Consider the following 17,047-nt stretch of genomic DNA (forward strand, 5'->3'; position numbering starts at 1 on the left):
TGACAAATGTTTGATGAGAATGAAACCTAAGCCTCGAGATCAATCATTTGGGGTTCCGCCAGAATGCTAGATTCCAACAGTTCTTTTTCATTCAAGGTTATTATAAAAATTATTTTATGGACAATGAACACTCGATAAGAACAAGACATATGTCTTGGAATCAATTGTTCAAAGAGTTACGCTAGAATCCTAGATCCCAACGATTCTTATTTTGTCCAAGTTAATTAAAGTTTTTTAAAAGCGAAAGAAAGAAATAAATGGCTATCCCAAGATGTGTGTCTCAGGACCAATCATTCGAGGGTTCTGCTAGAATGCTAGATCCCAACAATCATCTTCTTTCGCTTTTGTTTAAGAAAAGGAATTTAAAGTCGTGCTTTAATTGGGAAAAGAAAGTTTTCTCGACGTTGGATCAAGTTTATTTATCTTGAAAGAAATGATTTTAGAAGTTTCAGTTGCTTAATTAAGTCAATATGAATTAATCGGAAGACAAGATTTTTAATTAGCAAAATTAATTAATTAAAATTGGTTAAATCAATCAATTAGATTAATTAGAATTAATTATCAAGAATAATCAAATAAAAATTAATTTAATTAATTAATCAAGTTAATTAAATTTAATTAGCAAAATTAACTAGCTAAAATAATATTTAATCAATTAACTTTTACTAACTAAAAATAGATTAATTAAATAAAATTAAAATTAAACTTAAAATGGAGGATGGATGCAAATTGAAAATAAACGAGTGAACAACAACCTATATGATCCAAAAACCTATTTTAACAAAATCCTAATTAATTAATTAATTAAAACTAAATTAAATTAATAAACTAAAAAAAACTAACTATAAAAAAAAGAGATTAATTGGAATACATTGTTAGTGTAAAACCATTTTACAGTATCATCCAATTAAAATTATTTATTTTGACATATAAGCATGTAATTAAAAATAAATATAATTATTATTATTAAATCATAATAATAACAATTTCTCCACGTTTTTCTCTTTCTCTTTCTTCTTTCACGTTTCTCTCACTCTCTTTCTCTTTCTTCTTCCACGTTTCTTTCACTCCCTTTATTTCTCATTTCAGTTACCTCTATTATTCTTCCCCCACTCCATCCATCTATTCAAAATTGATCTTTATAATTTCACAAATTTTATCTCACAAACTATATTTGCAAATCTCTACCTACATGAGGTTAAATCCTAAACTAATAATATTTTCTACTTTTTTTATAATTGTGTGACTTTTCAATTTTTTCTTGTTTTTCTTCTTCTTTTAATATTAAATTTAAGTAGAATAATTTATGAACTTATACTGATTGTTGAAACTTTATAAAATTTAAAGCAATTGTAGCTTGAGTTTTAACAAATAATATGTGATTTGATTAAAAGAGAAAGATATAATAAATTGTCTCTATAGATTGAGCATGAAAAAGAAAATAAAAATTAACGATCTCTCTACATAAAAGCATTCAATATTAGACAAAATTTGAAAAAAATTCAAAAGTTAAGAATAAATGGATAAGCACATAACTTTATAAAGAATGAGAAATGTTTCTCTAATCCCTCATAGACTCCAACATAAAAAAAAAATCAACAAAAGACCATTTGATCTAAACACAAAAATCACAGTAGAGTAAAATAGTAAGTGCAAAATGCCAACAACTTAAATAAGGCTACAATGAAGTCTCCAAAGAGTATAGAAGCAACTTGTTGAATTTTTTGTTCTAAAAGGCTTGATAAGGCATGACTTGAATAAAAACCTTCAATTATAATATGAAGACAATTAATTATTAAAATTAACACTAGTATAAATATAAGCAAAAGTAGTAACATTAGAAAAAACTATTACCTCTTAATCAACTAACAATATAGAAGTTTCAAAATAGAGTTTGAAAATTGAATTTATCACCTAAAAATCATAAGTATGTTGTTAGTGAATAAAATTAACATGATAAAAAAAATGAGAAGACATGTACAAGTAATTTTAAGATACCTTGTTTGATTTAAATTTGGACATTTAGATTTAGAATGACCCTTTTTCATGCAATAACGACAAGTAGAGGAACTTTTTCTGACCATCTCCAAACTACTTTTCATTCGCAAAGTCCGCGAACGTCCTTTAGTTGCTATAAGTGGAGGGTCATGCAAAGCTATGTTAACATCAGATACTTTTGGCATATCTTCAGATGTTGAATCAACAAACTTCTTATTTGACTCTTCAATACCCAATAAATCAAGTTTTGCAATCCCATTTTGCAAACTTTGAATTGCAATATCGTGATATTTTTCGGATTGTGAACCTCTTTCTGATAGTTCGAGGGAGTGAACCATAATACTACTAAACAATGAAGTGTCAGAAGCGTTGCTGCTTCCTTCTTGAAATCCTTCAATTGTCACTTCTTTTACCTTTTCTTTTTTAGCATTAATAGACCATCTATGGAAAACATATTGTGAAGGGAGACAATAAACCTTTTTCTTTATGAATACACATAATACATGTCTACTAGGAATACCTGAATGTTCAAACATGTGACAACTACAATTTGCTTCTTTTGAAGTGACATGAAAATTCACATAGTAGATAGGCTTCTCTTTGTAAATTTCATGAACTTTATACGTTGAGACTTCAATAGAAAACTTAACCTTTTCTGTGATAAATAATTGAGAATCAACCAACTCATCTTGAAATATTCTAAACTTTTTTCTTGTATAAATTTTTGAAGTTTCTTCTTCCATGGGATATAAAGTTCGTAAAAGTGGCTTTGAATTTCTTGTTTTGAAAGTCTTCTCTCTTTCCTTGTTGTAACGTGCATCAAGAGCTTTTTCATATTGTGTCACAAATTGGCTTAATGAAGTACTTGAATTCAAAAAATCCTTAAAATATTTATTCATACTTTCACTCCTTTGAGTGGTAGACATTCCTGCACAAAAATTGTGACGTACATCAGTGGCGGAGGCAGATAAAAAAATTTGGGATGGTCGCTAACATAAAATAAAGATTATAAATAAAATGTAAATAGTATTTTAAATAAAACATTAAAGTTAAAATAAATACAAAGTTAATTACTAAAAAATTAAATTACATGACTTAAAACTACCTTAAAGTAATGCTTTACGCGTTCCGAGTGACTTGAAATCGTCAATAATTGACTCTGAACTAATGCTTGCACTAATCTCCCTTTCAATATATACTGTCATGCTATCTTCAAGAAACCCATCATCCATATTATTTCTCAACTTAGTCTTAATAATTTTCATTTCTGAAAAAGACCTCTCAGTTGTGGCCGTAGAAACAGGAAGAGTCATGATAAGACGAAGTAATCTATCAATCAAGAAGTTTCAGCCTGTCCAGATGCAACCAAACATGAACATAGTTCTTGAATAGTTGATAAATTATTCAAGTTTGATGCTTGACGAGCAACAAATAGAAAATGTTGGAGTTGAAATTGCAAATTATTCTTCTCTTGATCACTAAAATCCATAGGATAATATTTTTCAACTAAAGAACAAATAGTATCAATGCTAAAAGCTTTATATCCATCCTTAGGAGATAAATAAAAAGAAAGAGTTAACAAATCCATTGCCTGCTCACTGAATCTGCTATTCAACTCTTGTAACTGTTTGTCAATGGTAGTGAAAAAGATTTCAACTTTAAAGTAATGTTGAATTGTGACTTGATTCTCTTCAAGATGGGAGCGTCCAAATCTTGTTGTTGAATGAACATCATTAAGATCAGGAATCTCAATACCATGCTTTTCACTAAAAGATACCACTTTAGTAAAAAATATATCCTAGCCATTTTCTCTCAAACCTTGAATAAGATGTTTTGTTGAGCGAACCAAGTTCATAGCATTAACTACATCTTGATTTTTTTTGTAAGGCTTGACAAAGCGTATCTGTTATTCCCATGATTTCTTTCATCAAGTGCAAAATAAATATAAAATCAAATGCCTTCAAGTAATTGTAACAACTATCTGCATCCCCACGTGTAGCATAACTCCCTCTATCTTTTGCAAATTTTTTTAAAACTAAACAAGTTGCTTCATACATGTTTATCAAGCTAGAAATTAAATCGTAATGTGATCCCCAACGAGTATCTCCAGCTCGTTTCTATGTACCAGCTTGATTTGCACCTTTACCAGTTACAATCCATCAATCTCTAACAAATAAGCAATTTCTTCTAATTGGGCAGCTTGTAACTCATCATGACGCTTTGTAGAAGAACAAACAACATTCACAAGAAATATCAGCTTCTCAAAAAAATTATGAACAGGTTTGACTTCTCTTGATGATGTAACTAATGCAAGTTACAATCGATGAGCAAAACAATGAACATAGTATGCATAAGGACAATCCTTCATAAAGAGGGCTTGTAAACCATTCCATTCTCCTCTCATATTGCTAGCACCATCATACCCTTGGCCACGAATGTTAGAAACATCAAGGTTATGTCAAGAAAGTATATCACATATTGCTTCCTTAAGAGTTAAAGATGTGGTGTCTTTAACATGTGCCACATCAAAAAATCTCTCTTGTATTAAACCAACTTTATCAACAAATCTTAATACAAGAGCAATTTGTTCCTTTTTTGACTCATCACGAGCTTCATCAACAATGATACAAAATTTGGAATCACCAATTTCCTCACGAATACTCTTTTTCACCCTACTAGAAAGAATTTGCAAGAGCTCTTTTTGAATTTGATGTGAAGTATACTTGCAATTTTGTGGAGCATTTTCCAACACAAATTTTGCAACTTCATCATTGTAGGATGCTAAAAGTTTCAATAACTCAAGAAAGTTACCTTGATTTCTTGATTTGCTACTTTCGTCGTGACCCCTAAAAGCACAAGCTTGTAGTGTTAACCAACGAACAATGTCAATTGAAGTCTTGAGTCGTAACCGATTATTCATTCTTTGACTTGAACTTTGCACTTGAATAACATTTCTAATATGACCATCTTGATTCAACAAGTCTTGACAAGCTTTCATTGCATTGTTGTGTGGTGAGCAAGGATCCTTCCCTATGTGTTTAAGAAAGGGACAATGTTTTCCATTCCTAACTTTCTTCCAATTTCTAAAACCCATAGAAATAAAGACAAGTGATCCGGGACGTCCACTTAGTTTTTTGCTAAAAAGGTAACATGGTAAACAATATGCGGCATCTTCAGATGGTGAATATTCTAACCATGATGGAAATATGCTAAACCAAGTATGTTGAAACCTTCTCGGATGATCCTCGTTACCGGACAAAGGATAGTTTTCTAAATGAATTTGATATGGACCCCATTTTAGATAAGCTCTTCGTATTGCATCCACTTGATTTGGTGGATATTGCCAAATCGGAGGATGCTTTCCAGGATCGCGTTCCAAAGAATTTTCAAAACCATGATGCTCTTCAATTGTTGGATTCTCAAGAACTGTTTCAGATTCGGATGTCGGGATTATAATTTCTTCATCTCTCTGTTCTCTTTCAATTTCACATGCTTTCCTTTTGAAAAAAGAATCAATTTTCCTATTATTCATCTTTACTCTTCCTATAATATCATATCAGATCCAAAAATCAATTTAGAGAACATAAAAATTAAAAGAGAAAAAAATTAATAAACTTAATTAATCAACTTTAATCCGTTTTCAAATACCGGTAACTTCACTATTAGAAATTAGCAGCAACAATGATTAAATAAACCTTATTACAGTGTATAATTATATTTGTAAATTACAGTGTTATGAATTGACTTAATAAACCTCATATAGATTATTTTAACACATCAAGAAAGAAGAACCCTAAAAATCTCAAAAACACAAATCAAGCAATCACTTTAATTTGTTACTTTTTATAAAAGAAGAATGAATAAAGTTTTTTACCTGTTAGATGCCGATCACTTTAATCCGTTCCGATTTCGGTGCCGGTAGCAAACCCATATGAGAAAGAAAGGAAAGGTAGGAGCTTTTTACCTTATCCGTATTTTAACCTAACTTTGAATGAAAAATAAAAAATAAAAAATAAAAAATAATTTTAATTTAAAATAAGGATGTTTTAGTAAATTAATATATATGAATTAAAAAAAAAGTTGAGGGGTGGTCGTGGCCTTCCCACGCCCCCCCCTCAGTTCCGCCACTGACGTACATAAGCAGGAATCCATTTTTCTCGAATGGAGAATATCTTGTTTAGCCATTGATTATCTTGTAATCCATATTTATCAATCATTGCTTGCCAATCAGAATCAAATTCTTCAACATGGGTAGATTGGTGGATGCACTTGTAAAATTAATTTTTAAATTCACCATGTTCATGATAGACACGATTGAAGTATTCAAGAACTTTTTTCTCAATATGCTACATGCAATATTGATGATTAACCTTTAGAAATACCTTTGCAACTGCATTACTAATAGCAGCATCTTGATATGTGATGATAGTTTTAGGAGAAATTCCACTCATTGCTTCTAACCAAGTACTTAGCAACCAAAAAAAACTCTCTATAGTTTCATCCCATAATAGAGCACAACCAAAAAGAATGGATTGTTGATGATGATTAACTCCTGTGAATGGAACAAAAGGCATTTTATATTTATTTGTCAAATACGTCGGATCAAAAGTAACAACATCACCAAAGTATTTATATGCCATTTTGGACCTTGAATCAACCCAAAAACAATTTGCTAATCTTCCTTCAGTGTCCATTTGAAAAGCATAGAAAAACCCAGGATTCTTCAATTGACAACTTTTAAAATATGATAACATTATTTGAGCATCTCCATTTTCTAACTTTTTTTGTCTATTTTCAGTTAAGTAATTGATAACATCTTGTGGACTAAATCTAACATTATCAACACCACCACTTTCAGTACACAAGACGGATCTTATTTTACTAGGGCCTAAACCAGAATCATGTAACACATCAATAAGTTTTTTCTGCACATTAGTCTTCTTTCTATGTACTCGAAGGAACTGTGAACTTTAGGAGAAAATAGTTCATGATTATGCTCCCTTACAAATCTTGAAACAATTCATATTTCTCCATTTTTCTTTAAATACAACATTGCCTTGCATCCTACCCTTGTTTCATCGTGTACGATAATACTATTACTTTCTTCTTTCACATATTTTTTTGCTCGAAATCCCTCCTTTGAACAGAGATATTCTCGACCTATTATCATACCATTTGTTCTTGATTTAGTAACACGACCCATACGAAAACTAAAACCAGTATTCTTAGCATACCTTGTGTAGTAAATTCTTGTCTCTTCAATTGATGCAAACTCCATTCCTTCGTATGGCTCTAAGGGAGGCTCTGTTGGTAGTCTGCTATTGAGAGGATCAATACCAACAACACTTTCAAGCATGTCATCAGAGCTAACTATGGTTGAATCTTCATGTATGTTTTGCATCTCTTAATCTGTTATAATAATACAAACAATATTTACACATATGTTAAACATGATAACAAAAATAATATTGCACTAGTAAAGCTAGTAAAATTGAATACAATACTTATATCTTTCTCTTTTAATCAAATCCCATATTATTTGTTAAAACTCAAGCTACCATTGCTTTAAATTTTATAAAGTTTCAACAATCAGTAGAAGTTCATAAATTATTCTACTTAAATTTAATATTAAAAGAAAAAAAAACAAGAAAAAATTGGAAAGTCAGACAATCATAAAAAAGAAGAAAATATTATTAGTGTAGGATTTAACCTCATGTATGTAGAGATTTGCAAATATAGCTTGTGAGATAAAATTTATGAAAGTATAAAGATCAATTTTGAATAGATGAATGGAGTAGGGGAAGAATAATAGATGTAACTGAAATGAGAAATAAAGGAAGTGAGAGAAATATGGAAGAAGAAAGAGAAAGAGAGTGAGAGAAACGCGAAAGAAGAAAGAGAAAGAGAGAAACATGGAGAAATTGTTATTATTATGATTTAATAATAATTATTATATTTATTTTTAATTACATACTTATATGTCAAAATGAATAGTTTTAATTGGATGATAGTGTAAAATGGTTTTACCCTGACAATGTATTCCAATTAATCTCTAAAAAAACAAAGAAACGTGGAGTTATGTGCCCCACTTTTCATTTAGTAAATAACAAAATCTCATTTACTTTGAAAAATAAGAAAAAACAAGTCATCCTATCATATGGTGACAAGTGGAGATGAATTAAAAAAAACTACTTAAATGGAATAAAGGGAAGAAAAGAAGAAAATAAAACAATCAGAATGTCCCTTTCTCTTTGTTTCCCCAACCTCGTTTCTTTCTCTCATATGGTCGAAAACAACCGCCCCTTCCGTCACGGGTTCCAGTGACGATGGCCGGAAATGAGAAATGAGTATACCAATTTAATCGTATCTTCTCCCTCATTACGAATCCGGTCTCAAAATTTATCAATTCCTTACCAAAATCATTTAATTTCAAATTCTACACATAAACCTTAAACAAATAATGTGAAATTAAATATCCATGAATCACAATTTCAATCAATTATTATGGGGGTTTTGATCAACACAACGCAAGGAACAAAGTGGTATCAAGAAATTAAAAAAAAGCTAAAGACTCACGTAACCGGAGCTGGTCCGGCGAGTTCCAATTCCGACGACAGTTTCCCCTTCAGGTAAGCACGAATCCTCTTCACTCTACTCCGTATGCTCGTGTTCTCTTCTTCTCTGGAGTTTCTCATATTTGGAAATGTTGGGTTGTTGTTGTTCTATTTTTTGTGAAGTGTCTTTGAACTATGTGGTTAAGGTTTTGTTTATCTTACAGTGAAAGATTTTTCAGAAAGTATATGTGTTCTTCATGTGGTGGCTGATATTTATGATTTTGATGAATCTGATTGTGAAGTTTTGTGATTTTTTCTTTGAAATTTTGAGTTTCGCTGCTGAGTTTCCATGTGGTTTTCTTTGAAAATTGGCCCCTTCTTATCTGTGGATGCTTCTGTTTTTATAGTGAAAAGTCATAGGATTTTTGTGTGATATAATAATATAACATGATTCATCTTATGCTATCTGAGCAAATTCCTGCTGAATTCTAAAACTGTGACACTCTGCTTGCTCTTTTGCAAATTGATTTCTTGGTTCAAATGTTAAGTAACTAAAATATGTTAACTGCGTGCTGTAATTTCTGCAGCAACAAGACAAAAATGCTTTTCTGCTCAAAGACAGAAGCAGCAGTAAATGGCAGGATCAACTTACTGTGTTATTTTTTGGGTTACTGCAAAATTGGACTGATATGTAACTGATATAATTGAAAGTTTTTAAGTTTTGCTTTGAAATGTCACTGTAGAAATTTGATTATAGTGGTTACTACTCAATTGAAATCCCTCTGTTTTGTAATGGCTACTGCAAACAACCTGTAAACATATTGTAATAACTAATGAATTGGAAACCAAACAATTTTGTTTATTTAGTTACTGTAAAAAAAGTGCAAACATGTAATTAAAGATTTCTTCTTTTTTAATTGTTTTTTTATGATGTAGAAAACACATATATAGAAACAGATTTTCTGGAATCCATACAACCTGTATAATTAGAGTCGACATACCATTCGATTTCTACTTTACCAGTTTCACCACATGCTCCACCATAAATCAGACTCTATTCAGAGACCCATTTACGTACCTTAGAATCCACTTCAATGCTTGCCAGTGAGCCTTTCCAGGGTTCACTATGTACCCGCTTACAAAACTACTGCATATCATACATACCATATCATACATCAAAGAACCTATTATGTTAGCATATGGGATGTTATTCATATAAGCTCTTTCGACCTTAGTATTGGGACACTGATCTGTACTCAACTTGAATTAAGGGTTTGTCAAAGTCACAACAGGATTTGAATTCAACATACCAAACTTGTCGAGAATCTTCCTTAGGCATGTCTCTTGAGATAAGCATAATTTTGACTGCTTTCTGTTTCTTCGGATGTAAATCCTAATAATCCTGGTTGCTGCTCCCAGATCTTTCATATCGAACTCCTTATTGAGTTCATCCTTCACCTTCATTACATCCTCGACATTGTTGCTTGCTATAAGAATATCAGCCACATAAAGCAACAAAATAAAAAACGAATTTCCAGGTCGAAATATGAAGTAAGTACAGTGGTCGAACTGACTTCTAATGAAACCTACGTGTGCCATGAACTTATCGAATCTCCTATTCCATTATTGAGGAGATTGTTTCAGTCCATATAAAGATCTATTCAGCTTCCACACATAATTTTCCTTACCCTTTTCTGCATACCCTTCAAGGTATCTCATCAGGACTGTTTCATCTAGATCTCCACACAAGAAAGTTGTCTTCGCATCCATTTGTTCTCGTTCTAGGTAGAATTGTGCCACTATGGAAAGTAACATTCGAATGGACATGTGCTTCCCAACAGAAGAGAACACATCATTAAAGTCGAGACCTTCTTTCTGAGTGAAACCCCTTGCGACCAATTTTTCCTTGTATCTATTCGACGTCACTTCTTCGATTCCCAAGTGTGGTTATCATGAAAGTCCACTTACAGCTGACTAACATGGCTCCAAGAGGTTTCTTGATCAGTTCCCAAGTGTGGTTATCATGAAGAGACTTCATCTCATCATCCACGACCTTCAGCCATTGTCTTATTTTGACTCCTCATAACTTCCTTACAGTCTATAGGTTCTTCATAACCATACTTGCAGAGGTTAAGGCATAAGCTATGAGATCTGCATACCTAAGTCTTTAAGGCGGTTTGGTGACTCTTCTTGGCCTATCTCTTGCCAACAGGTAGTGATCGACAATTTCCTCATCTTCTTCAGTATCTTCAGCATCTTGTGCTTCTTCTTCAACTTGATCCGGGATACGCAATTCAACATCGACATGCTCCACCTCAACAAGAATCCCTTCTTGTTCCATCTCTTCTTTAGATATCTATGCACTTCGACTAACGTCAACAGTTTTATTGAAAGCCGTCTCAGCTTCATTGAAAACTACATCTCGATTGGTGATACACCTTCTGTGATCTAGCTCTAGGCACCATAGCCTATAAGCTTTGACTCCTTCAGGGTATTCCATGAACATGCATCTCAGAGCTCTAGGTTCAACCTTGTCCTTCCTAATGTGATCATAGGCTATGCAACCAAATATTCTAATTTTGTCGAGATCTAATGGATGTCCCGACCAATTTTTTTTAGGTGTCTTCATATCTAACGCGGTCGAAGGACATTTGTTCATCAGATATGTTGATGTCGTAACAACCTCTGCCCAAAACACATTCTTTAACCCAACACTAGTCAACATGCATATAACTCTTTCCAAAATGGTTAAATTAAACCTTTCATCCAAACCATTTTGTTGGGGAGTACTGTAAGACCCCAATTTTGACCCTAAGATCCCTCATGCTATCTCATCATATGCATTAGCATTGGGATCACACCTTGACATCCTCCTTACCCCTCATTCATTAGGTTTGCATTGGGAGAGATCACCAAGCATAATTTAATTGTATCATACTTAGTTTTTTTATCATTTACTAACTAAAATACCAAAAATATGTCATTGTATAATTTAACTCTTTTTTAGGTAGTGCACATGCTCACCTATGCTCTATCAAGCTCATATATAGGGTTTGAGACCCTCCATGCAATGAGCTCAATCAAGAAATGGTTCACATTTTCTATAGACATCATATATGAATCCCTTTGATCTTCACATGTTATTTTGATCAAGGAATCATTAAGAGTTTGGAGTTTGTTTGCCTTGGAAACCCTAATTCATCTGGGTATCTTGTGTGACTTCTTCAACAAGTTTCTTCAACAATTGATCAAATATTTCAAGGGATACTTCACATTACATCATCCTATGCATATATGATCCTCCATGAGTCCCAAAAGTAAAGAGAATATCAAGCTAGCAAGTTGGTTCATGGTGGTTGACCAGAGAAAGTCAACTGGTCAAAACTGGGGTTCCCTACACCCTATCTCCTATAATGTTTGTCATATGAAAATGATTCAAATAGAAAAGTTACTCTAAATGACATTCCAAACAACTTTCATTTTTATGTTAAGAGCTAGTTTTTCTTGGAAAGTCATTTTTTATGGTGAAAGATTATAGGTCATTTTGTCTAAACCCTAGTTTAGAGGTTAACTTCCCAAGACCATAACTTGCTCAATTTTTATGATATGAAATCTGTTCAAGTTTAATGATCATATTCAAGATGTCTACTTCAACTTTTATGTTTGGAGGAAGTTCAAGTTCAACTTGAAAATGCATGTGCTAAGAGGAAATATTATAGGTCATTTTGGGCCAATACCATTGAACAAGTGATCTTCCTCAACTTCTAAAATACATAAGTCCTTCATTCTAAATCCGAATGAGGTAACATATATGACCGAATTGAAGGTATTTGAAAGAGCTACAACTTTGATGAAGGAACATTTCTCATCTGAAGACCATAGGAAAAGTTATTTAAGGTGGAAGAAGTGAACATATGGCTTGATACTTAGATTTTTTTTTGATATGTTTGATTTTCAAAAACTTCCACCTCAAAATTCATCATGATCCAAGCTTCAAATGAAAATATGTTCAAAATTATAGTTGTTCCTCTTGATCTAACCTTTCCAAAAAGTCCAAAATCATCTCATTTGGATAAAGTATGAGGCACTTGCGCATGGGTGAAAGTTGAAGGACCATTTGGATGATTTCCACTTCCACTTTTCATACACGAATGCATGGCTTGGCAACATGATTTCAACATGGCTTACACTCAATTTTGGACCTAACTGCATCACTTGATGGGCCTATCACACGCCCATGCAAGCATGCAAGAGAGATTTTCAAACTTTTGCCAAAAATGGAAGTGTGCAATTATCAATCTCATGGCCTATAAATAAGACCTCTCTTGCTCAGAAATAAGGACCTCATGCCCAAGCTTTGATTCAGCAACCCCTAACCCTCACCATTAAAGGATAAGCTTGAATATTTTCTTTAAAAATCGAGTTCCAAATCTCCAACTGTTTTGAGATTGAAACTCCAAGAGTCCATCCCTTTCCTTGATCCATTTCCATTTCATCAAGCATCTGAAGCAAGGCCAAGCATAATTAAGAGCAAGATCGTGCCAATCTGAAGCTCCATTGAAGGTGAATTTTCAGATTTTTCATCTCTTCGATTCTCACTTAATTCTCCACTATTCTTGTTGATTTTTGGTTGTTTGAAGTCCTACCAATATAGGCAACAAGATTGAGTTGCTTTGAGGTCAAATCGAAGTAACTCAGTTCATGATCCTCAAAATTCAAATCCCTGTATCTTTTTATATACTTGGAATTGGACAAAATTGAGGCCAGATTCGAGCTCCTGAGCATTTTTCCTTCAAAATAGTGTACTCATTTTCCATTTTTTTTCGTTTTGGTTGGACCAGTCCGGTGGCCCTCACCGGAGAAGATGACCGGAGCTAGGGCTCCGGTGGTGCGCTGGATCTATCCAGGCCATCTGACCCTTTTGAAATGTTTTAATCTTGTGCGTTGCTTCTAATTACCATCCCTGCAACGTCTTTGACTCATGACCACATGGAACGCTCGTTTTCGACCATTTGATCTGCCACCTCAATTAATGAGGGAGATCAGATGGTCCACATATTTTTTATTTTCTGATTTTTTATTTTAATTGCTTTATTTTCATTAATTCATATTAATTTCATTATTGATCCAAAAAAATATGGGACTTTCACCAAAAAATTTCAAATATTTTCCTCTTTCATTTTCTGCATTAAAATTATTTTTTGGATCAATATTGAATTTTTTCATGATTTTATTGTTTTTATGCATATTTTTCATTGTTTAAAAATACTTTTGACTTTCCAAAAATTATGAAATTTTTTGACCAAGGTCCTTTGACCTTCAATGACCTAGGATAAATTTCTTGGCCATTTATTTGGTGTTTTGAAGAGATTTTAGGTTTTTGATCAAACATCATTTAATTTAATGCATTTTTAATTGATTTTTTAATTGTTTAATTGTGAACAAATTGTGTTGAGCCATTTTTATTGACTTGTGAAGTTTAACTATTGTGTTTGGGCCTTGGTCAAGGTTGATTTAACTTTTGTTGGATTAAAATCATTGGATTTAGGGGATTGATGAAATGTATATTTCATCTACCAAAATGAATAAATGATTTTAATTTGATAAAATTCCTCCCATGACCAATTTGTGTTTATCTCATTTCTCCTCCCTCTTCATCTTCAATCCCATTCTATCCTATCCATTCCATTGACCAATGATATCTCTATATCCTAAGGCTAATTGGTTCATAAATCAATACAAGTATGGATGAGATTAGGTCCATCCTTTTGCCATTTTCTTTTAAGTGTGGTATGTTTTAGGAGTGTGGTGCATTATACCATATCTCTAACATGGATTAACACTAAAATTTCTATTGCCCAACCTCAGATAATTGTGACTTCTACATAAGTCCAATTACGATTGCTTAACATAACGCTAAATTTTGACCCAAAAGGCATAACATTCTAGTAAGTGGGATTGTAAGTCTCCCCCCTTTCATGGTATTGTGTGGAAACTTGTCCTTTTTCCCTTCCTTTGGAATATGTCTTGGTTCAAGGATCCATGCTTGTGAATAGAGGGTTGAGTGTTCTCCAAAGAATGACTTAATCAATTGAGAAGCAAAGACAATACTAACATCTAATCAACTAACATTTGACTAACCTTTATTCTGTTTGCTTTTAATTTCAAGTCGTTTACTTTATGTCATTTAGAATTCAAGTCATTTATCATTTTTCCATTTACATATCATTTAACTTGTTTATGTTTATGCCATTTTTCACTTTGCTCACTTGAGCCATATATTGTGATTGTATATATTTGTTTGTGTATCTTGTTGGTGTTTGTGGTCTTAGGACCCCCAAAATACCTAATAACAACAAAAACCCTAAAAATGTTTGTGTGGACTGTTGGATTTGATCCGAGCTTTGGACTTAGAATTAGGCAACACTCCCTATGCAAAAGGACCTGCCAATGCCAACTTTTCTGATAACAAGTCATTATGAATTGAACCTTCATCTGATGCAAGTATTGGGATCCACTTGAGTTCATCTGCTACATGGTCTTGATGCAAATGTTACTTTGAACCTGTGTCTAATGCCTTATTCTGAGCCATTCAAGGAGTATGTCATCTGATACATGGGAGATTAAGAAGAAGACTATTGAGTTGCTAGCTTGGATGTGGCTATCTTTATTTGATGTCTTTCTCTTCATCTTTCTATTTGTGTAATGATATTGCTTGATTCCAAAGTCCAAAGGATAAGTGAGTTTTTATATGACACTCTTGTCTATTGGATTGCATCCCACTGGTCAGATCTTTTTAACTCTTAACTTTTAAATTTCTGCTTAGGGTTAGTCTCTTCATCTCTTTCCACTTCTTAAATTTCAAATCTCTCCTCTCTTTCAAAATCTTCTTTGCTTGTTATTTTTTAAACTTCAACTTTATTGCAAATTAGAAACTTTGGCCTTATGCCATTGAATTTTTAAACTTCTTTTCTTAATTCAAACTTGTAAATGAACTTAACCATACTTGACTTAAAATTTCAAAAGACAAAAATAACTAACACTTGTTCAAAATCTTTTAGGCCTTTTGTGCCTCTTTTAAACTTAAATTTTTGTTAAAAGCAATTCACTCACTTTGAAATTGATACCACAAACTATGAGGTTTTGATCCCTCATTTTTATGTTGGTACGCATGCACAAGTCCGAAGGTATTGTCAAACACAAAAATATAATTAATGAATTCTTTTCTCATCCCTCATTCTATTTATTGCAAACATCTTTTATACCAAAACACATGCATACATAAAAAGGGCTTCCTAGGAGTACATAAGACACTTTGGGTGCTAACACCTTCACTCTATGTAATTAACCCCCTTACTTGTAATCTCTGACATATTATTAGTTTTGATTTGAAAACTTCTTATCTTTGGGTTTTGTTCGTAATTTTCCCTTTTCCTTTAGAAACAATAAAAGCGCTGTGGCGACTCTGGTTTTATTGACGATTAAGTTTATCCATAGCTTAATGGTCATGAATTTACTGCTAAAGAAATTAAGTGGCGACTCTGCTGGAGAGTAGTCCTCAATGGGTTTAGCCTACTTTTTTATGTGTATATATTTGTATATTTGATGTTTGTATATTTGTTTGTGTGATATAATCTGCTTGTTGTGCTTGGTGATCTCCGAGTGGTGAGATAAGTTCTAACCCAAACTTGAGTGCAATTAAGATAGGAAAATGGTATAATCATGTTCGACTTGTGTGGAGTAGTCCTTAACAAGTTGGCTTGAGACCCATCTACTCAGTGGAGACCCTTTTGGAGTTACTGATGTCACACAAGTTATTTGTGGTTAGACATTACTTTCTCTGATTTGGGGTCCGAGAAGCTGAGGACCGTAGAACATTTAACCCAACTTGGCCTATTTAGGACGTAGTGCAGAGACTGTTCAGGTGTAGACTTGATAACAGTTGTTACGCGGTACTACACTCAGACGAGTTTTTCTTGAGAATATTATGGGTTGATGAGTCAGTTATCCTAACCTGTAATATTCGATAGATGAAATTAAGACTCTGGGAACTTTTTAGGACATGATCTATAGATTTTATCCTTAGCACACTCCTTTGGGATGGTTCTTAACCTGAGTCCATGCTCGTGACTCACAACAAACCCTTGATTCTTGGTTGATCCAATCAAGTCTTGTCAATATCAATGGAACTTGGGTGTTGATAAGGTGAAAACCATAATCCACCAAAATGGATGATTGATCTTGACAATGACTTGATTCATCCCTTGACCTTTGTTTGCCTTGTGTGTGATCCCTTATTTGTGATTGTTGCATTCATGCATACATGCGCATCATAACATTCATCATACAAAAAATAACTTCAAGGAACTGAGGTTTTGTTTACAAATATTTTCAGACCATGGATTGTGGACGAGGAACACTAAGAAGTACAGTTTCAGATGTCTGGGCTTGAAAGAGCTAAGGAAGCTATCATATTTTGGTATTAGATCCCTTGG

General features: G+C 32.9%; 1 protein-coding gene across 1 annotated transcript; it reads right to left on the reverse strand.

Annotated features, from left to right (window-relative positions):
• Positions 1-1,910: 1,910 nt before the first annotated feature.
• On the reverse strand, positions 1,911-7,399 carry LOC127107830 (protein FAR1-RELATED SEQUENCE 7). The gene is made up of 4 exons (XM_051045163.1): positions 7,067-7,399; positions 6,381-6,959; positions 1,999-2,987; positions 1,911-1,914 (listed from the first exon to the last, which is right to left on the reverse strand). Exons 1-4 carry the CDS (start codon positions 7,397-7,399, stop codon positions 1,911-1,913), a joined length of 1,905 nt encoding a protein of 634 aa, XP_050901120.1.
• Positions 7,400-17,047: the final 9,648 nt, after the last annotated feature.

This window comes from Lathyrus oleraceus, chromosome 1, assembly GCF_024323335.1.
Source record: "Lathyrus oleraceus cultivar Zhongwan6 chromosome 1, CAAS_Psat_ZW6_1.0, whole genome shotgun sequence".
NCBI lineage: Eukaryota > Viridiplantae > Streptophyta > Magnoliopsida > Fabales > Fabaceae > Lathyrus > Lathyrus oleraceus.